This window comes from Chionomys nivalis, chromosome 11 (assembly GCF_950005125.1).
Source record: "Chionomys nivalis chromosome 11, mChiNiv1.1, whole genome shotgun sequence".
Classification (NCBI taxonomy): domain Eukaryota; kingdom Metazoa; phylum Chordata; class Mammalia; order Rodentia; family Cricetidae; genus Chionomys; species Chionomys nivalis.
Genome location: NC_080096.1, coordinates 47,218,604 through 47,242,477, shown reverse-complemented (window position 1 = coordinate 47,242,477; position 23,874 = coordinate 47,218,604). Strand labels below are relative to the sequence as shown.

The 23,874-nt window shown below is 46.5% G+C and overlaps 1 protein-coding gene across 2 annotated transcripts in view; it reads left to right on the top strand.

The window, feature by feature from the left end:
* Pgm1 (phosphoglucomutase 1) overlaps positions 1-23,874 on the top strand; it is a 56,952-nt gene that overhangs the window by 7,625 nt on the left and 25,453 nt on the right. The window contains exon 1 of one of the 2 annotated variants that reach the window (XM_057784722.1): positions 19,063-19,802. The exons of the other annotated variant lie outside the window; for it this stretch is intronic. Within the exon in view, the coding sequence (XP_057640705.1) occupies positions 19,503-19,802 (300 nt within the window). The 5' untranslated portion in view covers positions 19,063-19,502. Of the gene's footprint in view, positions 1-19,062; positions 19,803-23,874 lie in introns of those variants that run through there. 2 annotated transcript variants of the gene reach the window in all.

The window sequence follows — 23,874 nt, the reverse complement described above, 5'->3', positions numbered from 1 at the left end:
CACGTTTAGGCAGTCATGTTTGGTGAGACTTTTGGGTGTAGCTTTAGAAATTTCTAGGGGACAGTCTCACAGCAAACTCCCTGATCCTCTGGCCCTAACAATATTACTGTGCCCCCCCCATCCCCACTTCTGCCATGATCTCTGAGCCTTAGGTACAGGAGTTGTGTTGAAGATATATCCATTGGGACTGGGCTAAGCAGCTCTGCATTTTGGTTGGTTGTGTTTTTCTGTAATGGTCTCCATCTGTTGGAAGGAGATGTTTTCTTGATGAGCGAGAACTCACTCGGCAGTCTAGATCTGGAGAAGGCTGTCCCCGGTGCATGTCTTAAAAGGTGAGCCATGGTGATGACACGTGGCTCACTTGTCCAGCTTCTTGGTGGCGTTGGAGCTGAGACTTTGGTCTTCTGATATTTCATACAGTTGATCTTTTCTATAAATAAGTTTGTCTCATGGGGCACAGTGGCACACACCTGTAATCTCAGCAGTCAGGGGATGAAGGCAAGAGGCCTGTAAGTTCAAGGCCAGCAAGGGCTGTAAAGCAGCATGGTGTTCTTCAACAACAACAGAAAAGTCAGACAAGGGATACAAGTGAGTGTATTTCACAGAAAGGAGTACCAGGGCCTGTGATGATATCCTAGTAAGATCTTGAGGACACTGGATTAGGCAGCATTCATGGGCTTCCAGAGTTTTGATGTTCAGATGAAGTCTATGGATTTACAAGGGGACCCCCCGCTCCCCCAGATCAGTTTGGTTGCTCTGGAGGTTGCAACTTGGAGTAGCCTCCAAAGTGAACTTGGTATATACTATGCAGTCTATATGGTAATCCACATGATTTGTATGATTATATACATTGAACTATGGTAGCAGAGACTCAATAGTAATGAATTAAACAAGCCAGGAGTTTTCCTCTCTTGGGATGGCTGGTGCAAACAGGTAGGGCCCGGCCTCCTGTGGTCTTCTGCCTTTGCTGTCCTGCTAATGGCATTATGCTTGCCCACCTGATTGCAGATGGTTCCCTTTGCACCCCTGCTGGGTCAGCTTTCCATTGCACCACCAGTGCCCGAGTGTAGTCAGCTTCAAAAGGGGGAAAGGTCATTTGCCTTCTCTTGGAGAATTTTCAGTGGATGAACATTGGCCCCATTGCTTTGGGCCTCCAGCAGCACAGTGGTGGGTTCTCTGGTATGATAGAGGAAGTCCATGCTCTTCATGGCCTAGGGCAAAGGAAGAGGCAAGGTCCCGCCGTCCCACTCAAGGGCACCAACAATGGCATGGTAAATACCAGTAGGCCCACCTGCAAGCCTCATCCTGCGCCCAGAACTAAGCCTAACACATGAACCTTTGGGGACACTTACCCAGTATATTGGAAGGCATGTGGTTAGCTAAAATAGTCCTATTACTTAAGAGAAGGAAGTAAAACTCAAAATCCCTGCTTCAACCCTTGCTTCATTGCCCTTGTAGATCCCCTTACCCACTGTTTACACTACTCCCCCCACCCCCAAAGGGAGGCAGCCCAGATCGCTTCCAGCAATGCAGTCAGTGCAGAGTTCACTGTCTCTAGGTGATCCAGTGCTCTTTCCTTCAGGCCGTGTATGGCTCCTTGTAGCGCGGCATCTAGTAGCTAATCTGTGCAGTAGTGTAACTGTATGACCATGTACGTGTGTGCCCAGGAAGGTAGGTGGGCAGAGGAGTGTAGTGGATTGGGAGAGGACAATGGATTCTGTGCAGTTATAGAGACATGTGCTGAGCAGCCTTGGAGGCGTTGTGCAGGCTGGGGCACAGACCCCTGCTCTGGTCATGAGCGGGCTCATGGGGAGCACTGGGTCCACCCTCAGGGAGGAACCTTTTCCCTGCCCCCTTTGCTCACTGGGTAGTGAACAGCATCAAGCGTGCCCTGTGCCCTTTTGGGGGCTTCTTTTGATGAAAGGTGGGGGATAAATGATGGGGTTACCTTTGCAGGCTGTGATTGCATGTTCCCTTCTAGACTCAGGGGACTGCCAGCCTGGTCTGCTCAGTTCCTTGGGCTCGTATCCACAGAGAATGTTTTCATAGGCATAGAGAAACTGAATTTATATTTATTACGTGTGTGATCTCCTGTACCTTGACTTGTCAATTGCTGATGGCTGCTTTGGATGAGGAGACGAAGTAAGCTGGGTAAGAAGGCAAATCCTTCACCTGCCTGGTGCTGGACTCCCGTTGTATCCCAGAGAATCCTGGAATACCACAACACACACAGTTCTTTTTGCCAAGCACTGCTCTGTAGACAAACAGCCATCATCGCTACTCTGCAGGGCCACCAATGCTGACCCTCAGTGGCCTCATTTTGAGGCCAAAGTTGAAGCAAACTTTCTGTGGCAGAGTCATAACCTCCCCACTTCCCAGCCAATGCTCATGTGTCAGATTCTTCTAACCCATCTGCCTGCAGTGGCAGCTGTCACTGGCCTGTGGTCTATTCCATGCTGGCAGAACAGTCCTGCCATGACCTAAAAAAAATGCAGATGGCACATATTTTAGATTCTGCTTGGGTCGGAGGTCTAACTCTTCGTATCCGTCAGATAGGTTTGGCTGTTGTTACAGAGTCCCAAAATACAGCGTTTAGAAGTTTATAGTACTAGAATTTCTTTGTCATGGTTCAGAGCTGGGCAGTTCAGGGCTGTGTGTGGCTCTTTTGTGTAAAGGGATTCATGAGTCTTTTCTTATTGCCCAGCTGAATCTCATGGGTTTTTTTTTCTGTGTAGTCCTAGATGGCCAGCCCCCACCCCACCTTTGTTCCAGCCAGCAGAATAGAGTAAAGATTATGTGGAATATATCTACTAACATGCTCGTATCTACTAACCAAAGCAGCTGAGCCACCCCAGGGAAGCTGGAAATTGCCAGTTGTGTTCTGGGTCTTACGTGATAGATGAAATACTAGGATTCATTGAACGAAATGAAAAGTAAAATTAATTTCAAAGATCAGCCAGCAGCTTACAGCCACCTCTGTGCCTTTCTTCCAAATCTGGTGGTGAATGTCATTTGGTCATTGTCATTGGTTGTCAGTCATCACACCTGCTGCCTTAGGGAGGGGCCAGAGCACAAACCTGCCTGTCCTGAGAGCTTTTCAGAATTAATTGTTTTATTGGGAAATAACTCACACACCAGACAGCTTGCCCATTTTAAGTATACAGCATTTAATATTTTGGGGTGAGGGGTATTTTCCATGCTGGCCTCCCAACCCCAGGCTCAGGAGTGATCCTCATGCTTCAGCCTCTCCAGGGGCCGGGTTGTAGGCACACGGCACTGTGCCTGGTATATTTTTTAGTTTATTCTCAGAATTGTGCAGCCAGCATCCCTATCTAGTCTTTGACCTTTAAAGCAATCCCACTAATTAGCAGTTAGTCACCCTTCCTGCCCGCATCAGCCTTAGGCAATCGCTAATTTCCTTTAGGTCTCTCATGTCTGTATGTGGACCTGATGTCTAGCTTGGTTTCCAGGCAGGGGAAGCTACACTTACGACGTAAAGTTCCAGGGGCTTCATGAGAGCAGAGACAAAGGGTTTGTGTCGAGAGCAGTGAACTTAGTGTCTCTGTGAGTCAGCTTCTCATTGCTGTAGCAAAGTGCCCGAGTTAGTAACTTAGAAAGCAAAAATGTTGATTTTGGCTCAAGGTTTTAGAGATTTCTGTCTGATGCCAGGCAGGCTCACTGCTTACAGTTGTGGTAAGACAGCATATGGCAGGGCACATGGTAGAGCAAACTGATTTATATCACAGGACAGGAGATACAGAAAGAAGGTAGAGTCCCACAGACTCCTGAGGACATGCCCCCAGTGATGGAAAGACCTCTCTTCAGACTCTTCCTCCTGAAGGCTCTACTTCCCCTCCCAGTACCACATTGGGAACCAAGATTTTAGCACATGGGCATTTGGGGCCACTCAAGATCCAAACAGCAGCAGTAACCATGTGACGGTGTGCACTGTCCTGCAGACTAGAGGAGGCACCATAGAGATGTCCTTATTCTCAAGGTCCTTCCTGATGAATGGAATAGCATGATATGCCAAAGAGGTTACAGTCAGGGAGAGAGATGTCTGTGGAGTGTAGGACCAGCCTGGGGCATAGTACTTTATGTGTCTGTAAGGGGAGTAAGGCTAGTGAAGGCTTGTTACAGGTGAGTGCGTTGCTCTATGTCAGTCACTTCCTGTCCAGAGGAGATGAGGGTTAGTTTCAGTGTCTCTCCAGGAGACTACCCCCACCCCACTCCCATTCTCATGAGCAATCAGATTTCTTTTTTAACAAACATGTTTGAGCTTCCACATCACAGTTAGTATTGTTCCCTGGCACATGGCCTCTCTGGGACTGCACACTTGCTCCAGTCACGCGTCCAGTGCTCAGAGTGTTTGGAAGTGCCTCTGTGGGAATTATTTTTCAGGCCACTGGTTTATGGGCCACCCAGGAAAAGCAGTCACATTATTTTATAGTCAGGCTTCATTTTTCACTTAAAATGACGTAATGAGATTTGAACACCCACTTTATTCATTAGACACGGCTCTAGACAATTTTTCGTCTCTTTCCAAAGTTCAAACCTATTCTCAAAGGATGAAATTTGTTATGACTGAGGACTTTCAAACAAAGTACCACAGACAGGAAAGACAGCTTCCCCTAAAAGAGCGAATGATCTTGCTGCTCCCTGAGGCCACCGAAGGAGCTGGCGCTGAGATGAATATGCTCTGGCGGAGTGTGGGAAGTGAGTTACCGTATGGACCCTCCGCACACTGCCTGTGGAGAGGATCCTAGGAGCTAGCTCACGCTGAGGAGGACCCTGCTGTCCCACTCCTGCGTGCTCTGCCACAGAGAGCACTGTTCTCTTACCACCTCATGTGATCTGTCATGGGGGCCAGCATGAGATCTCTTCCACTCTGGTGAGTACACAGGCATCTTTCAGCTGTGCACATTGGGAAGGTTCATTCACACATGACGAACAAATGACCAAATACCAAGACCGGAATTAAGAAGAGAGTCCCATCAGGTCTCTGTCCCAGAAACCCAAGTCTTAAGCCCGTGCCCACCTGATCCCTGGTAAGCAAAGAGGCTGGGATAGAGAACTAGGTCAGCATGACTGGGGAGGATAGGGAGAGAAGGCCTTTGATTTAGTAGTAATAAAACTGTTATATTCCAGGTCTCTATGGGCCCTTCCATGGCCCCATGAAATTCATTCTGTGGCTCAAGAGGAAAAGCAATTTAAGGAGGATTTTAAATGAAGCAAATAGGACAGAAGTATAGAGAACACTCAGGTGGTACTGGGAGTTAGAGAGACCAGCTATGGAGGTTGAGCTTCCTCTGTAGGTGGGGTCATACTACACGGATATCTCGTCCTGTCTCCAGCTATAGGTATTAGATTTACATGGCCCGGCTCCCTGGTCCCTGTGAGGCTCAGCCATGGACCCCCTGGATTTGAGGGCTGAGCCCAGTGTGAGTGATACCTCAAGGTGCATCCCTGGATCCCTGGCCCAGGCCAGTGTTATCCTACAGACAGGACGCTTCCAGGAGTGCGTCTAACGTTGCTGTCAACCTCCTGGGACACATGGACCTCTCTATTTGACAAGCAGTGATACCCGGTGTGCCAGTTACTGTGCAAGTTGTCTGGCGCAACCCAGATGGTAAGGCGGAGTGCTCGCGGGAAAGGCGGCGTATCCATGGGCAGTTAAAAACTGTTCTGTAGGTTAGTTTCTTGTGACGACTGAGACAAATGGCCACAAGCTGGGGGCTTAAGGAAAAAACTTCATCATCTATTTCTGGAAACCAGAAGTCTAAAATCAAGATGCTAGCAGCAGAATAGTAGCGGGAGGACCCTTCTGTGATGCTTTCCTCTTTGGGTAGCCCAGGTGTTCCCGGCATGTGTCTAGTCACTGCTTCTGACTTCCCAAGGCCACCTCCGTTAGCCTGTCTTCTCTCCCATCCCTGCTTTCTATGGTGGGGATTCAACTCTAGGCCTGTAGTGTGCAGTCTGCCACTGTGCCACATCCATCTTTGGTCATAGGATGCTTGTCAGTGGATTAGGGCACACCTAGGTAGTCCAGGATGCTCTCAAGATCCATCCCAGGTTCTGAGTGAAGAGTTCTAGCATGGGATGGGACCCAGAGGAGAGACCTCCCCCACAACTGCTGCTTGATGGGACCAGACCAGGATGTCTTTCCACAGGAGGCAAGCACTGCCCTATTTCAACATCCCCAAGGTTTCAGGGCTTCATCCTGCAGTTTCCCTATGGACTGACGGCCTTTGCCATAATGCCAAAGAGAGGACAGGCCGCTGGGTGGCACTCTGCATTGCTCAAAGAAGTAGTTCATAGGGTGAGGTGGAGTTGACTCTGGCGCACGCTGTGGTTTTCAGTTAATGTGAAATGTCACACACTCTGCTTAGTGTCCCTAGAACTCAGCATCCCCACGTGTGCACAGGGGTTAGCTCTGGTATCTGACAAAGAGGATTATGGGAACAGATTAATGAACAGATTAATAAGTAAGTGTTTGAATTACATGGTTGTCCTTGAGATCATACTTTTTGATTCAGACAAGTCACCCCATGGGTGGTTCACTCCTGCCCCAAACAGACCTCTCAGAGCCCATGTGATAACACCTCGGATGAGCTGAAGGGCAGCTAGAATAGCACAGACTTAGGACATCCCGAGTACATGGTAATCTTTATCATCGTTACTTCCTCCAGACTGAGGAAGAGGCTCACGGGTAAAAGGCGCTTGCCAACAAGCTGTGTGACCTGAGTTTGGTCCCTGGGACTCACAGGGTGGAAGGAGAGCGTTGATTCCTGCAAGTTGTCCTCTGAATGCCACACTCTTGAAAGAGCCACACACGCACACATGTAGATTCAAGCACTCACACACTCTAATAAAATTTTATAAATTTAGATTTTAGATTTTTTTTTTTACTTAAGATTTTATTGTAGCATGATTTCAGAGAGAGAAAAAACCCAGGTTTGATTCCCAGAATACTATTATCTGATCTTTTGTTTGGGGCAAGTTACTTGAAAAATCCTTTTTTTCTTGTGTGAGGAGGAGAGGTGCTGAGGATCAAACCCAGCGTTGCATACTAGACAAGCACACTACAATTCAACTATAGCCTTTGAATTTCTCTTTGCTTATTTTTGAAATAAATATGTCATAGCATGAGTTTATGGGATAAGGTGACGTGTAGGCAAATTGCCCGTACAAGGCCCACACAGTCGTAAGTGGACTGGCCACTGGGGGTAGGGTCAGCATTCTGTAGGAAAGGGCAGACACTTTATACCTGCTGAAAGTCCCACCCATCGGCGTTGACTACCACCTTCCCAGCTTTGCATCTCTTGGCAGACTTGCCAGCGACCTACCGCCATGCTCCATACTGTTAGTCTTTTATTTCAGAGCCCCGGTGTTTTCTCACGTACAGGGCTTCATGCACAGGCTTTCAGGGTGGGAGGGAGCCTACTCTGAATAACTAGGTTTTCAGTATGTCCTTAGTCTGACACTCAGCTGTCTCATCTCAGAAGTTCACCGCTGGCAGCCCCAAAGTAAGCAGAACTGTCCTGAGTGGCAGTGTCCGGGCTTGCATAGCAGCTCTGTGCGTAGGAGTTGAGGGCAGTTGTAGGGACTGCAGGTGGTCCTCTTGTTCCTGGGCCTCTCCTGAGCCGCGTGGGAGGGGTGTTTTCTGTCTTAATTATCCAGCATAGCCCAATGCTTGATAACATGGGGTACTTAATTCTATCCATGTTGCCATGAACAACAGAAAATTTTTTCTTTTCCTTTTTTTAATGATCGAATAATGGCCCAGTGTGTGTGTGTGTGTGTGTGTGTGTGTGTGTATGTGTATGTGTGTGTGTACATGTGCAAAGTCTCCCTGTTGTTCATTCAAGTGGACTCAGTTGATGGTGAATGGTGGTAGCAATTAACATGAGATTGGCCAGGCCTTCTTGATACCTCTTGATTTTTGTTACTGTATTGCCAGGCAGTGTGATAAGAACTTCATATGCTTTTCCTTATTTTCTTGAGTTTCCTCAGGAGAGCATCACTCCCTTACTGCCTAGAGATTCCCCCCAAGGCATTTATAACCAGCAGTGGGGTAATTGGGTTGTACTGTTCTCCTCACGGTGTTTTGAGGAGCGTTGATAGTTATATCTTATGTAGTTGTTCATGATGGCTGTAGGAATGTACACGCCCACCTACAGTGGGTAGCAGTTCCCCATCTCTGCAGCCTCCACAGCATTTATGTCATACACAGGCCAACCTACAGCCCGGCCCAAGAATTGCTCCATGACTCTAAGGGAAGGAAGGGCTTAACTGTTTTTGGAGATGTGGGTCAGCAAACCAGAAAGGCTGTTTCTAAGTGGGGCTGGTCACAGTATTTGTCCCATGACTTTGAAGCTCTGGTGGTTTGCTGTGGCTCTCTGTTTAATTAGCGGGTTCTGTGACGTGGGACAGGTCTGTATGCCAGCTGATGCTTCAGTAGAGCAAGTCTCTGAGCTTGGGTTCATGGTCCAGATTAGTACTATAGAATGAGTTCAACTTGAGTACTTAGTTAAATTACATATAGTACAGGTGCAAAAGCAAACTGCAAGTAGATATACATACTTAGTGAAATTACATATTTTACAGATGCAAAATCACACTGCAAATAGATATACATTGTAGTTGTTTTTCCTACAGCTCTCTCTGAGACATCTATATATAAATATATAGATAAATATATATGCATATACTGTTTTTGAGACAGAGTCTTACTGTCTAGCCTTGGCTGACCTGGAACTTGATATGTAGTCCTTGACTTCATGACAGTCCCCCTGCCTCTGCCTACCAAGTGCTGGTATTTCAGGTATATACCGTCATACCAGAATTTCTCTAACATTGTTGACAAATCTAGTGGGAAACTATGTCTACTGTGACTCTCTTTTTCTCTGGTTTGCTTTGGTGTCCTCTGCCCAGTTCATTGTTTTTCTGCCTCACCCAGAAAAGAACCATGAAGGCCCCTTGCCATTTCTGCCTGTGATCTCTGGAGCTCCACTGGGGAGCAGGGCAAGCTTTCTGTCTGAGCCACACAGACCAAGCAGTTGTCCCCTCCCTACACTGAAGTTTCTCGACTGTTCTCAGTTGTTACTGTGCAAGTCTGGTTTGCTCTAGAAATCACACATGCCAGTTCTCAGGCAGGGTGCCCTCTGCCGATGCCCGAACTCTCTGGGGTAGAGAGGAAGCAGTTTCATAGTTGTGGTTGTTCTGAGATGGGCAGACTATTTGAGTCTCTAGGAAGATGCACCACAGTCTCAGAGGACGTTGGTGCTCTCATGTCGGGACATCAGTCCCTCAGGAATTTGACTGCTCTGAGCAAACCTGTTCCAGGTACCGAGGTAAGATGCAGTGAGATGCATGTCCTCTCTTTATTTCTCACAAGAGAGGACTCTTACCTTTAGGTTCTGAGCCACCATCCAGGCTGATACTTGGTGATGAGGAGCAAGCACCCTGGGACAAAGTAAAGGTATACAGGATGGGGCTGGGGGAACCCCAGGGTGTCTTCACTCACACTGCCCACCCTACTGCAGAAAGCTCAGCTGCTCCAGAGTAGGATATGCCATTTGAAATTACTGCTGACTTGTCATGTCAATTTCCCAAGGTTTCCAGAACAAGGTGTCACACTTAGTTGCTTAAAGCAACAGACACTCACCCTGGTAGTTTCAAAGGTTTGGAATCCTGAAATCCTCGTAGTGGCCCTAAGGGTTATTTCTTCTTCCTCCACCTTTCCTCCTCCTCCACCTTTTTCCAAACCCAGCTCCTCACATATGCTAGACAGGCCCTCTTCCACTCCTGTGGCATCCCCAGCCCATGCTTTAGAGGACCCTAGAGAAGACTCTGCCTTGCCCCCTCCTATCACTTGGTGCTACAGCATAACTCCTGTTCTCTGCCGCTGTCCTGGGGTGTCTTTCTCTGTCTCCAAATCACCTCTCCTTATAAATATGCCAGCCACTGATTGGATTTAGTGCCTGACCTAATGCAATCAGACTTCAATCTCCTCATCTGTAATGTGGGAGTAGTGAGAACACCCACACCATGGGATTGTTATTAAGTCTGCAGGAAGGGCCTGCTTGTACTATTAGTCACAGTGCTAAGCACTTCATGTGAGTTCATATGATTCCAACAGCTTAGAAGAAATAGATGTTGGGCTGCTGTGTAATAGGTGAGGAGCCAGATTGATTGCCTCAATGCTACTGAAGTACTAGAGCCTGTGAAGAATTCGAATTAGGGCCCCCTCCATTGCACTGACTTCCTCAAAGCAGACAGTTCTTAAAGTCCCTAAGCCGTATGCTCACTAATCTGTTATGTCCAAGAGAAGTCATTCAAGAATGCTGTCTTCTTCATTATTATTGTTGTGGTGGTGTTATTTTCTATTGCTGTGATGAGATACCATGTCCAAGACAGTTCTAGAATAGAGAGTTTATTGGGGAATTACAGTTTCACAGGGTGAGTCTGTGACCATCATGGTGGCGAGCTTGGCAGCAGGTAGGAAGGCATGGCGCCGGAGTGGTAATTGAAGCTTACATTCTGATCCATGAGTATTAGGCAGAGAAAGATAACTGGTAATGGCATAGACTTTTGAAACCTTAAAGCCCCCACCCCCAGTGGCACACCTCCTCCATCAAGGCCACACCTCCTAATCCTTCCCCGATAGTTCTGTTCTGGAGACCATATGAGCCTGTGGGGGTCATTCTCATTCAAACCACCACAGATGCTGCTGCCCCCTCCAGGAACTGGTTTGCTTTATGTTGAAACAATACCTCACTTTGTAGCCCATGCTGGCCTCAAACTCTGTAACATGAGGGCTGGCTTATTGGGGTTTCTGTCCTGCCCGGTTCCCACAGCTAGTAAACCCCAAAGAAAATCATGCAGAGAATCTACATTAGGTTATAAACTGATTGGCCTATTAACTCAGGCTTCTTATTAGCTCTTGTAGCTTATATTAACCCATTATTCTTTTTTTTTTTTTTTTTTTTTTTTTTTTTTTTTTTTTTTTTTGGATTTTTCGAGACAGGGTTTCTCTGTAGCTTTTGGGGCCTGTCCTGGAACTAGCTCTTGTAGACCAGGCTGGCCTCGAACTCACAGAGATCCGCCTGCCTCTGCCTCCCGAGTGAACCCATTATTCTTATCTATGTTAGCCACATGGCTCAGTACCTTTTTTAGCGAGACAGGTCACACACATCCTGCTTCTTCCGTGGACTGGGCAGGACTGGGAGGAATGAGTTTCCTCCTTCCTAGAATTCTGCTGTTCTCATTGCCCTGCCACTACTTCCTGTCTGGTTGACACGCCTATACCTCCTGCCTGGCCAATCAGTGTTTATTTAAAACATGATTGACAGAATGCAGACAATTCTCCCACACCAGGTAGTCCAGGCTGGTCAAATTAATGGTTATTCCTCAGTGTTAGCTGCATCATTGTCCCTGTTTCACAAGCAAGAAGTGGAGGTCAGAGAGACTGTACCTAGGCAGAAGAGGCAAAACCAGGGTTAGTCCCAGGCTGCTCTAACCCAGCGCCCTCTGGATAGAACAGACTGTTTGGTCCACAGAGTCCTTCTTCCTTTATGCTCCTCTCCCGTTTGCCTTCTCCTTCCTCCATGTTTGCTCCTCCACCTCTGTGGGCCCCTCCCCCAGTACCTGGGCCAACACAGAAGTTGAGTCTGTGTTTATCCCATCAGGAGATGAATTAGAAGGGTGGGGTCAGGCCTTGATCCCTCTAGATTTTTGTTACTGTTAGGCCAGGCAGTGTGATAAGAACTTCATAAGCTTTTCCTTATCTTCTTGAATTTCCTCAGGGGAGCGTCACTCCCTTACTGCCTAGATTTCCCCCATCCCCCCCAAAGGCATTTTCCTTTCTTTGTAGCTACCTTTTTACAAAGCTGGCTGTGTGTAAGCATGGGGCTGTCTCCAAGTAACACTTTCTTGCTTCATGTTAAAAATCCTAGGGGTTCTGCCACGTCTTGTGGGGCCTGGTGAAAGGGACCCTCCTAGTTGTGGACAAGGCAGAAGTTCTGGAGAGAGCAACCCCAGCTCCCCAGGCCCCATTTTTGAATTTTGCCTGTTTTTCCCGTTTCCCACCACAAGAGGGAAACACAAAACCATGAATGATCTGAAAATAAAGCAATTCTGTAACCAGACTTCTGTGTGTGTGTGTGTGTGGGGGGGTCCCCTTATGTTTTAAATGGATTCATAATAATTATACTTATGGTCACACTGTGGTGGTTTAATGCACACATACAGTGCTCCTTAACATTTATTGTTTCTTTGTGATGGGAAACTTTGGAACTTGGCCTTCTTTTTATCATGGGACTTTAATACTTAACTCCAGGTAATACCCAGAATGTACAAAGTCCTTCTGTCAATGCCACATGAATACTCGTAAGGTACTTAAATGAGAATTTCTTTGAAAATAACCAAAAAGGAAAATAAAAGATCTGTATGAAAACTTTATATGATCCCTATTAGTTGTTCCATGGTTGAATATTAATTATTTTTGATAAAACAGTCATTTTTCCTCACATATATGTTATTTAGAAAATAAATACCTGCCGGTCAATGATGGGGCACATCTTTAATTCCAGCAACCTGGAGGCAGAGGCAGAGGGATCTCTGTGAGTTCAAGGCCAGCTTGGTATACAGGGTGAGTTCCAGGATAGTCAGGGATACACAGAAAAACCTTGTCTCAAAAAATAACCAAACCAAACAACAAAAAAGGAAATAAAGAACGTAAACTCCCAGTACATCTTTAAGTCGGAATGGCCTCCCTGCAGGTGGCACTGCTGGCCGCGTTCTCCCTCCTGAGCACACAGTTCCAGCGCAAGTTGCTAGTGAGCATCTTTTACCTATGCTTTTGACAGATCTCCCCTCTGCCAAAAAGTTCTCAAAGGAGAGGGGGAGAAAGTTGCTTCTCCCCCTCTTCCTTTTTTCTTGGAAGTGATGGAGGTGCCCCACAGAGCCCCAGTAACACTGTGGGGAGATACAGGTGGTGGTAAGTGCCCAGTGAGATTCCGCTGCGCAGCCATGACGACCACACATGTGGCATTTCCCTCAGGCTGTGTGCCAAGGATGCATATGAAAACCTGAGTTAACCTAGACTGGACTCCATCCCTAAGACATTTCTTTTCACACAAACATTCCAGAATTCAGAGAAATCTGATATCCAAAACTCTTCTGGTCTAGAGAATTTGGGATAAGAGATACTCAACGTGTACTGTAAATTTGATTTATTATATTTATACAAGGTACACTTTGAAATTCTGTGCTTAATTCTGAATGTGTGTTTTAATGTAGGGCCTGGGAATGTAGCTTAGTGTCCAGTGCTTGCCTGCATGCTCAAGGCCATGAATTCGATTCCCACCACACACTCCCCCACCCAAAGTCCACTTAAAAACACCCATCCATTCTCTTATTTGGAGCAACTAGGAGTTACTTTTCTAGTTGACTGAGGGTGATGCTGTGAGCTGGACATAGTATGTTGGCCAGGCATCCGGATGTGGCGTCTTCCTGGTCCAGAATGCCAGGGCCACGGTGCGTCTCCGAGCATCTATTCCCCTGCACAGTTCAGAGGTACGGCTTACCCATTTTCTGCTCCTTTTTATTTTTAGTTTTTGATTCTTTTCTGATTTCCCCTCTATGTATCAAGGGCACAGTGCTTAGTGTTAGTAATTTTTAACTTAAATTTAGTCATTCTTACCTTAGAGTTAGTAATTTTTAGTGCCAGGTTAGTAATTTTTGAGTATCTTTGTGTATCATCTGGCTGTCAGAAATCAGTTCTGCTGATTTGCTCATGATATGATGGATCTGCTCCTCTAGTTCCTTAAGCTGTCCGTCTCTCTCAGTTAGGGTTTCTGTTGTGAGGAGACACCATGACCACAGCAACTGTTATAAAGAAAAACATTTAATTGGGGCTGGTATACAGTTCAGAGGTTTAGCCCATTATTGTCATGGTGGGAAGCATGGTGTCACTTAGGCAGACATAGTCCTGGAGAGGTAGCTGAGAGTTCTACATCTGGATCCATAGACAACAGGAGAGCGAGTGAGCCACTGGGCCTGGCTTGAGCCTCTGAAACCTCAGAGCCCACCCAAAGAGACACACTTCCTCCAACATGGCCACATCCACTCTGACAAGGCCACACCTCCCAATAGTGCCACTCCCTATGGAACCTGTGGGGACCATTTTAATCCAAGCCACCACAGCATCTCTGATTAAAGGGCTAACTGGCCCCGATTAGGATACTTTAAATCACAGTTCTAGAGTCCAGTGCCCGAGGGTGTGAGTGGGTCAGCTCTGCACCCCTGCTCATCATGGATGAGTCCTCTGGACAGGGTAGGGGGTAGTTCTCAGAGAAGAGAGAGAATGAACAGATAGCCATGGAGAAGGTGTCAGAAGGAAAGCTGCTTAGGAAATCTCTTTCTGTTGGAGGACAGAAACCCCTAGACTCTGGCTGGCACAGGGACTCAAAGTTGAAGGCCAGCAGGGGGTCAGTGCTCAGCAGATTATAGCCACAAAGACCTTTAAAGCTAAGGAAGGAATGCTTTTTACCAGCCCTGCTTGGTGGGCTAGCCTTGGCTAGCTTTAATTCACCAGTCTTGGATAATCTCTTCTGGTTTATCTTTCTGAAAGCTCGTTCATGCACGGTTGCTAGCCAGTCACATGTCCCAAAGCATGCTGGTTCGTGTCCTTCCTGCCTTGATTCCTTGCGGTTCTCTGCTGCCTACAAAAGCAGACCTTCCGTGATTCACGTGACTTCATGTCTTGTTCCAGGGGTTTCCAGGCTCATCTTTGGCACTGCCTCAGCCCTGTTAATGCTCCCCCAGGGTAGCACATTGGCCACCACGCCACGAGTGCGTCCTCCTGATCTGCCTTTTCTACATCAAAGACCCACTCACCCATGTTTCTGTCCTCACCCCCACCCAGAATGCGAAAGAACAGTAATTAGTATCATTGCATCATTTCCTAGATGACAGGCTTGCATCAGGAGAGTGGTGATCTTTGCTCTCGTGAGGGAGGCGGGTGTTAGCATCTCACTAACCGAGACCTGGAGCAGGGAGGGGCTAGCCATTTCTCACAGTTTCTTGGATGTTACGCACAACACTGGGTGTTTTCATGATTACTACCCATTTCGATTAAGAGCTAGCTGCATTTTGCAGGCTTGATTCAATTAAATTACCTGTTCATGAGTTTACTTTCATGCCATTTAGAGTCATAGATTTGAGGCCTGGTTGTGCCTGTATCCTAATCCTGTGCACTTCATATACTGCAATGCTGAGCCTGGGTTGGCTGGTGAAATGAATGGGCTTTTCCCACCACTGTGGACCAACACTCTGGCCTCTTAGTGGTATGCATTTTGGATCATGGCAAGAGTAGACAGCTATGGGCCAGTAGTTGGGTACACCATGCTACTTTTAGCTGAATGAGTATTTAGCTGAATGAGCCTTCCTAGGCTTTGCACCTGAGTCAGGGTTAACACTTCTGTCCTTTAGGCCCACTTCTGTGACATTTTCTAAAACTGAATTCTGTGTAATGGAGAAACATGAACCCACTTGAGCCCTGGGTCCGGTGCTTGTATGGGGCGTAGACATAGTAGTTAGCTGTCCAGTAAGGATGTGCTAATGGAAAGAAAGAGGAGGAGAAAGAGAGGGGAAAAGGAAAGTAGGAGAGAGAGAGAGAGAGAGAGAGAGAGAGAGAGAGAGAGAGAGAGAGATTTCCAGCTTACTGTTGAGAAAGGAATCTGAATTTTTGGGAGGCCAGGAGTGAAGGGGTTCATAACTCTGCCCATTGTGAAATTGATTGGGCCCAAGACCAGTATGAAAGTTGCTTGTCTGAAGGGAGCAATCCTTAAATCCCCCATGTGGTCTAAATGTAATCTGTGTCATTGTGAAGGAGTACTGGCAATGCAGGCGAATTCATTAGGCCAAATTGGGTTCGCTCTGCTCGACAGTAGCGTTTCTGAAGATGAAGTTCAACCTTTGCTGGAGAGCTAAAACGGATGAGTTTCCTAATAGCTGCTCCGCTTAGGCCGGGCGGCACAGGAAGCTTAATGTTTTTAATGCCTCTTCCTTTTTATCCCACTTCACAGTCCGTCTAGCATTGCTGCTTCTGGTAATGTTTTTATATGAGGTTGAGTTCTATGGTGTCCATAAAATTACGACTTGTTCATTCTCTCTCTCTCTCTCCCTCCCTCTCCCTCCCTCCCTCCTTCCCTCCCTCTTCCTACTGTAGGAGCTTTCCACAGTAAACATCTACCATGTGCTCTTCAGGTTTCCTTTTGCATATTGGTAGATACCAGACTGGGCATGTGCAGGCTCCTAAACTTAGACTTTTGTAATCCCAGTGAGAAAGCACTTCACTTCAAGTGGCCCAGCAGGAACTGAGAACATTCTGGAGTGCAGTGTGCTAGATGGGCAGAGAGCCTAGGTGGGTATGCCCGTGTGCTCCTGAATGTGCCCCGGGACACCGAGATCTCATTAGGAGGGCTTCAGTGCCGTGGGTGACTGCTCTGTTAGTCCAGTGAGGAAGTCCCTGGACTAATATTCCATAAATCTAACTCTCTGGTTGCATATACCAAAACACATATGGTGATCTAATCTGCAAGACTATAAGAAATGAAGGGGAATTTGGCACAGAACTTAAAATAGATGAATTTTAAAAATCTACTTGTAATAAGTAAAAAAGAAAATTGTGGTATACGGGCACAAATAAAATAAGCTTGCTTGTAAAATTAAGTTCAAAGAAGTTCATTTTTTTTAAAACAGGAGACCTAAATAAGCTATTAAAAAGTGGTTGGTTTTTGGCTCTCTGGTTCTCAACCTAATACATGTGCCTCATGATCCACATCTCATGACTTCCTTTCTCTTTGCTTTCAGTTGGCAAGGCCAGCGTTACACCTTTACAGTTTGCCTCAGGGGTACTAACTCTCCAGCCCTGTATCATAACTTAGTTAAAGGGATCTTCTTCGTCTGTCTCTTCCACCAAATATCACACTGGTTCACTATATTGATGACCTTATGCTGATCGGACGAAGTGAGCAAGAGGTAGCAGCCATTTTGGATTCTTGGTAACACACATATACACATCAGAGGATGGGAAATAAATCCAACCAAAGTTCAAGGCCTTCCGTGTCAGTGGCCTCTCTAAGCACCCAGTGATGTCAGGTATGCAGAGGCCTTCCTTCTAAGGTGAAGGAAAAGTTCCTGCAGCAGCCCCTCCCACTTCCAAGAAAGAAGCCTGTTTGGATTCTGGAGGCAGCACATTCTCCACTAGGGTGTCTTAGTCCGGCTTACATCCCAAGTGACTTGGAAAGCTGCTGGCTCTATGTGGGACCTGGAGCAGGAGCAGGCTCTGGAGCTGGTCTGGGCTGCTGTGCAGACTGCTCTATCGTGTGAGCGTGTTGTCCAGCAGACCCAGTGGTACCTGAGGTGCCAGCGGCTGATGAGTGTGGCCTCGTTTGTTATGTGAGGGGGACCAGGCACCTGTACCAGGAGACTGCTTTTCAACCATGGGCCCGTTAGCTCTGCTGGTCCTGTCTGGACAATCCTCAAGGCACAGGACCACTCCTGCCCCCAGAGCTTGGCTGCTGTCACTCTCCAGTTGGCACTCTAGCAGAAAAATGCATTGTTTTTCAAAGGTGCTGAGCCACTGCTCCCTTCTCACCCTGACTTCCCGATTCCTACCAGACTCCTCAGACATGCTGGCCAGTCCTGGGTTAGTTTTAACATCTGTAACAAGTTCAAAACTTTGATGATACAGCTTCTTGATTAGTAACTTCTGCTGACCCAGATAAGAAACACACACGTATGTATTTAAATAGATTGCTAAGAAAAACTCAGGGGTTAGAGGAGATTAGGTACTAAATTTGTTCAGGTAAAATGTTCTAAAGCATTGTAGGTTCTTAAAGCAAAAGACAATTTGCTTACTAAAACTTTTTCTTAAGGTGGTGGTTAAGAGTGGGCACTGTTCTTCCCTAGGACTCAAGATTAGGTCCCATCACCCACACCATGGTTACACTTTGCAGCTGCCTGGAACTCCAGCTCCAGGGCATCCCTGGTCATCTTCTGTCCTCTATAGGTGCACCCAGACATACACATACACACATAAAGAAAAAATTTTAAATTTAAAAATGTTTTCTTGAGAGTAAAGTTGGTTTATACCAGGCACGGTGTCATGTGCCTGTGTCTCAGCAGTTGGGAGGCAGAGACCAGCAAGATTTCAAGTTCCGGGACTGGAAATATGGCTTAGAGGTTAAGAACACTGGCTGCTCTTCCGGAGGTCCCGAGTTCAATTCCCAGCAACCACATGGTGGCTCACAACCATCTACAGTGAGATCTGGTGCCCTTTTCTGGCATGGAGGCATACATGGAGGCAAAACTATATATAATAAAATCTTTTTAAAAGGTAAGCATGTGTCACTGTACCGGGCTTAAAAAAAAATTCAAGTTCTAGACCTGTGTGAGCTACATGACAAGTTTAAGTCTAGTCTGGACTATAGATTGAGACCTTATTTTAAAAAATTAATCTTATTGTCCTAACACTTGTTTAATTGCTAGTAACTGGTCCAGCCTCATACACTTAGGAAAATACATATATCAACCCCTCAACTCCTCATTGTTCTGGACTTCTCAAGAATTTGGTGGATCCTTGGAGTCATTTTTCTATAAATTTAAGGGAACCACCAAACTGTTGGCCAGTGGATACTCTTACTAAATTATTCTTACCCCCAGTGCTGGAGATGACCCCTAGGCCTCCCACATGCTGAAAAGCGTGTTCCCACTACCACTATGCTGTTCTCCAGCCCTATTTGGTTAACCTCTTAGAGGCCAGTGAATAAATCTGTTGGGCGATTATCCCCCCCGCCTAGGGCTGCGCATGGGAAGGGTGTGATCCCGTGGGCAGCGGGATGGCCGTGGCACGAAGAGACCGGCCGTAACTGAGACCCATCCGCTCTTCCATTTTAAGCTTGACCTTTAATTTGCTCAGTGGCTCCAAGCAACTTTAGCTGCAGATGGCCCAGAGGCTCCGGCTCAAGGGGCAGCAGGAATAGAGAGAGCCACACCAAGTATCTTGTCCTAACCTGCGCCGAGGGCCTGCAGTTATTCCATCTTACCCTTGGCTTCCAGAGTAGGCTGGCAGCTGTCTGGTGTCTGAAACCAAAATCTGCTGCAGTAGTCTGGAGCGTCCTGCCCTAACGGGGAGGGGAGGCAAAAATAATTGAAGCGTGTTCAGCTTCATTGTGTGGGCAGACGGATCTCCATCTGAACGACTTTGAAGATCTGCTTTGTGTGGGGGTATGGGTGGGTGTGTGACCCATAACTTTTCCTCAGGCAACAGCCACCATAGGGGACTAACCAGGTTTTCTCACTGAGAGTGATGGTCAGGAAAATACTGTGTATTTTCTCGGAGGACACTGTGGCAGTCAAGTTGGATAGACAATTTGGGGGACTGTCAGCTACTTTCTGGACACCCTCCCAGAGCCAAGTGGTGGGTATGAAAGATGAGTGACTTTGAAGAATGGATTTCTGGGACACACAGGAAGACGGAAGAGGGTCCCCTCCCGCTGCTGACTTTTGCCACAGCTCCTTACCATGACCAGAAGCCGGGAACAAGTGGATTACGGAAGACCACCTACTGCTTTGAGGCAAAGCCTTGCTATTTGGAGAATTTCATCCAGAGCATATTCTTTTCCATAGACCTAAAAGATCGCCAGGGATCATCACTGGTGGTCGGAGGAGATGGGCGATATTTTAATAAGTCAGCAATAGAAACAATAGTGCAGATGGCAGCTGCCAATGGGGTTGGTATACAATAAGTATCGCTTTGTCTCTGGCCTTCTAAGTAACTTTTCAATTCTGCAGAAATACTTGTATTTGAGTAGAGGTGTGTATGGTCTGCACCTCAGTCTAACACCCACTTCGTTTCATTGTGACCTCTAAGAGCGAATGTTGTGAAAATACTCCAGAATTACAACAGTGACTGACCAGGGATCTGGGAATCAAGTCCAGAATTACAGCAGTGACCGGGTATCTGGGAATCAAGTTCAGCTTCGTACGTGTTTTGCTTAGTTCGGTAGCTTGGAAGGTACCTGGTGATTTGTAGACATGTAAGCTTTTGTGAGTGCTTGCTAGCTAGTCTCTAGAACTGCCCTGTCCAAGGAGAGCTGTCACGGATGGTGGCAAGAGGAGGGCTTACCGTGTGTTCAAAGGCTTCTTTGTTGGAGTTCAGTCATTTGTCAAACAGGAAAACAAAGGCAGGGCATGCCGTTATTTGTGGATCTTGGTAGTCATGTAAAAGTGCTCGGGGTGGGGATTTGGGGTGTGGATTGGAGGTTAGGTGTGAGCCTTCAGGGAGGACCGTTCCAGATGGTCTGCTTATGATGACCTCAGACACAAGCCCTGTGTGAGGCTGGGTTTGTGCAGCAGGGTGGAGCTAACAGCTCTGCCAGAGTGCTGCATCATGGGTACACATGGGCCAGGTGAAGCACGTTAGAAGTAAAATGGTGAAAACCCTGGTCTTGGTAGTGGAGCAGCTCTCCAGCCCTCTCCCACAGGAAGGTGTCTGTCAGGACATTGCTGTTTTGTTCTACAGATCTCTCTCAGGGCCCAAAACCAATTTGTGGGGGTGGGGGTAGAGGGGTGCTTTAAATGATACTTAGGTAAAATTTGGGGCACACATTCCTTTACTAGCTACAAACTTTGAAAGTTTGTTGTACTTTTTTCTTGAAGAAATTCTGGCCCGAAGCACATACCACTTAGCACTGCAGTCAAATGTGTTGGGCATTCATTGTCAGACTGTTGTAATACTGTGCCAAGCAGGTGTTGGCAAGAGCAAACAACAGAAGGCAAGCCACCAGAGTAAACAGAGATGTGTTACCAACTACTCTACCTTTACTTTAACCCTCACATTCAGAATCTGAATGCCTGTCATGTAAAAATTGCTGATAAAGAACTCATATGAAATTATTATGAAGCACACACATTTTTAAGATAAAATGTGACATGCCATAAATTTCATCTTTGAGGAGTGCTGCACAGGGAATGGTATTAAAGATGCTTTAATCTTTTGAGAGGGACGAATGGAACATTATTTCTCCATATATCTAGGTTGTTGAGTAGATCTAGTACACTGTCCCCTTTGCTCTGATAGATTTGGCTTCATTAAAGTTTTTTTTTTGTGTGTGGAGCTGAAAGATGGGGAAGAGGTGTTGGGGGTGTGTAATTCAGGCGGACCTACAGACTGTCTCTGATTGTCTGAAGGTTTGCTAAATAATAGATTTCAGAGATAATAATCGATTAAATATGGTAACTGCCTATTTGTTAAGGCTGTGGCAGCTTGAGCAATATTTTCAAGGACATTCCTTATTAAAAATAGCATTGCATTGAAAGCAGTCCTGCTGGCTGAATTGCTTTAAAGACGTTTAGTGAACTGATAAAGTACTCCAGTCTGATAGAAACCGTGAGACTCTAAGGACCTTGCTTAGTTTCTTCTTTTTCTAACATAGCCCACATTCTGACAGCTTTAACATTTCCGGTTGTGGTGGGATGCAGGAAATCTAAAGGAAAGATAGTTATTACTGTGGATTTTAGCAGAAGACAGCATTGCTCACCATTGTCAGTAGCCATCCCCCACCCTCACGACTGGTTTGTGGATGACTTTTTAGCATATGAAGCTAAATGGAGCCTGTCAGCTTTCCCTTTCTGTGTACTGGTGTGTCTATATATTTCGTTCTCTATCTGGTGCATCTGTGAAGTATAGAAAGTAATTAGGCTTCATTAACAAGTTTTTTGGTTCTCATTTGCATGGAGCTGTCTACTTTTACTGGACATTTTAATGCACAAGGTGAGTTTTTGGTGGGCCCCATGTAGACTGTTGGTGTCTTATTTTGTGCCCAGAGCTTTGAACTTGGAGAAAGGTCGGAGGTTAAAAGAAGGACCATGCTTGTAGCTAGCAGGACAAAGAAAATGGAGAGGAGGGTATCTTCCTCCTCTTCCTCCTCCTCCTTTTTAATGTGTTTCCCCTTTACTAGGGAAGGTAGCATCCGATTTTAGATTTATCATTTCAAGCGTTTCCAGTGGCATTTATAATGCTGTGCAACCATCATTATCCATCACCAGAACTTTTTCATCATCCCAAACAGAAACTCCACACTCATTACAGAGTCGCTCTCACACCTGCTTTCTCCAGCCACGGGTAGCTCTGATGCTACCCTCCACCTTACATTGCCTGTCCTAGATCCCTCATGTCAGTAATGTCCAGTACTTATCTTTTTGTGTCTGGCCTATTTCACTTCATAACATTTCCAAGACTCGTCATGCCCAAGCACGGGTCATAATTTCATTTCCTTCTCCTTGAGTTTTAGAAAGAGTTCTAGCCAGGCATGCTTGTCTAGTCCTGTAATCTCAGCACTTGGGAGGCCACAGCGAATGATTGTGAGTTTGAGGCTAGACTGGGATGTATATATAGCAAAATGCTGTCTCAAAAAAGAAAACGAAAAATGAATGTTGATCCTACAGATGCTCTTCCAATCCTTCCCAGTGTATAGATAGCAATGCCACCTTTGAATACAGTAACCAGTTTTAAACAGCAGTATAGTTGTATAGCATAGCATCATCCATCAGCACAGCCATTTCAGTTGTGTGGTTTGGTAGAGTTAGCTGTATTCCATTGGGGCAGCGCGTCTCTAGAATGTTCTCATCTTCGTCTGTGCCCCCTGGGAGCTCCTTATTTCTTCACCTACCCCCCAGCCCCCAGCAGCCTCCATTCTCCTTTCTGTTTCTGTGGTTTTGATGATCTGGGTACCTCATGTAAGTGGAATCACGCCTTGTCTCTCTGTCTGTGTGACATCCTCAGGACTCATCCATATTATAATGTGTGACAGGAGGTCCTTCTTTGTAATCTGCTTTGTCCCTACTTCTTCATGCCCCACCCACTCTTTCACTGTGAAACACTCTTCAATCTGATTTTTGTTTCAAGGCTGAATAATACTCCATTTTGTGCAATGCATTGGGTATCTAATCTTTCTTCTCGCACAGATCATTTGGGTTCTCTTTTCCTTTGGTTGTTGTGAGTGATGCTACTATAAACACCGGTGTGTGAGCATCCGAGTCCTGCTTCTCAGTCTTCAGGGATGAATGCCTGGGGAGGGCGGGTAGGGAGATCGTGTACAGTAGGGATCTGTTTTTAGCAGAAGGACAGAGTCGTGTTTGAAGATCAAGCGGATGAGCATCATGGCGGGATTCAGCCTGGTGGAGCCAGGAGGGGTTGGTGGGAGGTGGAGTGAGGGGCGGTTGCAGTGGCATAGGATGAGGGTCGGGCATTGCTTTCCCTAGTCAGGCCGAGGCGGTCCACAGGAGCCTGCTTTAGAGCCTTCAGCTGTCAAGAGAGAAGCAGACCTGGCTGACCACAGATCTCAGCTTGAGAACTGGTAGAATGAAGGGTGGTTTGTGTGGTTTAGCTTACTCTTTGTCAGCCCTTCCTTCCAAACCAAATATATAGAAAATTGAAGCGAAGGGTGGTGTGTTCACTGCAAAGAAACCAATTCAGATGACTCAATGACTCTTAAATCACGACTCCCAAGTTCCTCTTAGAGAAATCTAAAATTACCTGATTTCTGGCTGTATTTCTAGAATAGTCACATGAAGAAATCCCTGGAGGGGTGAGATGTTAGCATCCCCTTTCCCCGACACAGCCAGCTTGCTATGTGGCGTGCTCCTGTCGTTAGCCCAGCTATGGCTGTAGTTCTTTCCCATGAGTACTATAGAAGGAAGAGATGTTGGGATTGGGACAGCTTTGGGACTGTCACCTGGGAGGAACAAGTTCACTTTCAGGGACCAAAAGTTCCATGGGATGCAGTGGTCATACTGTCTACC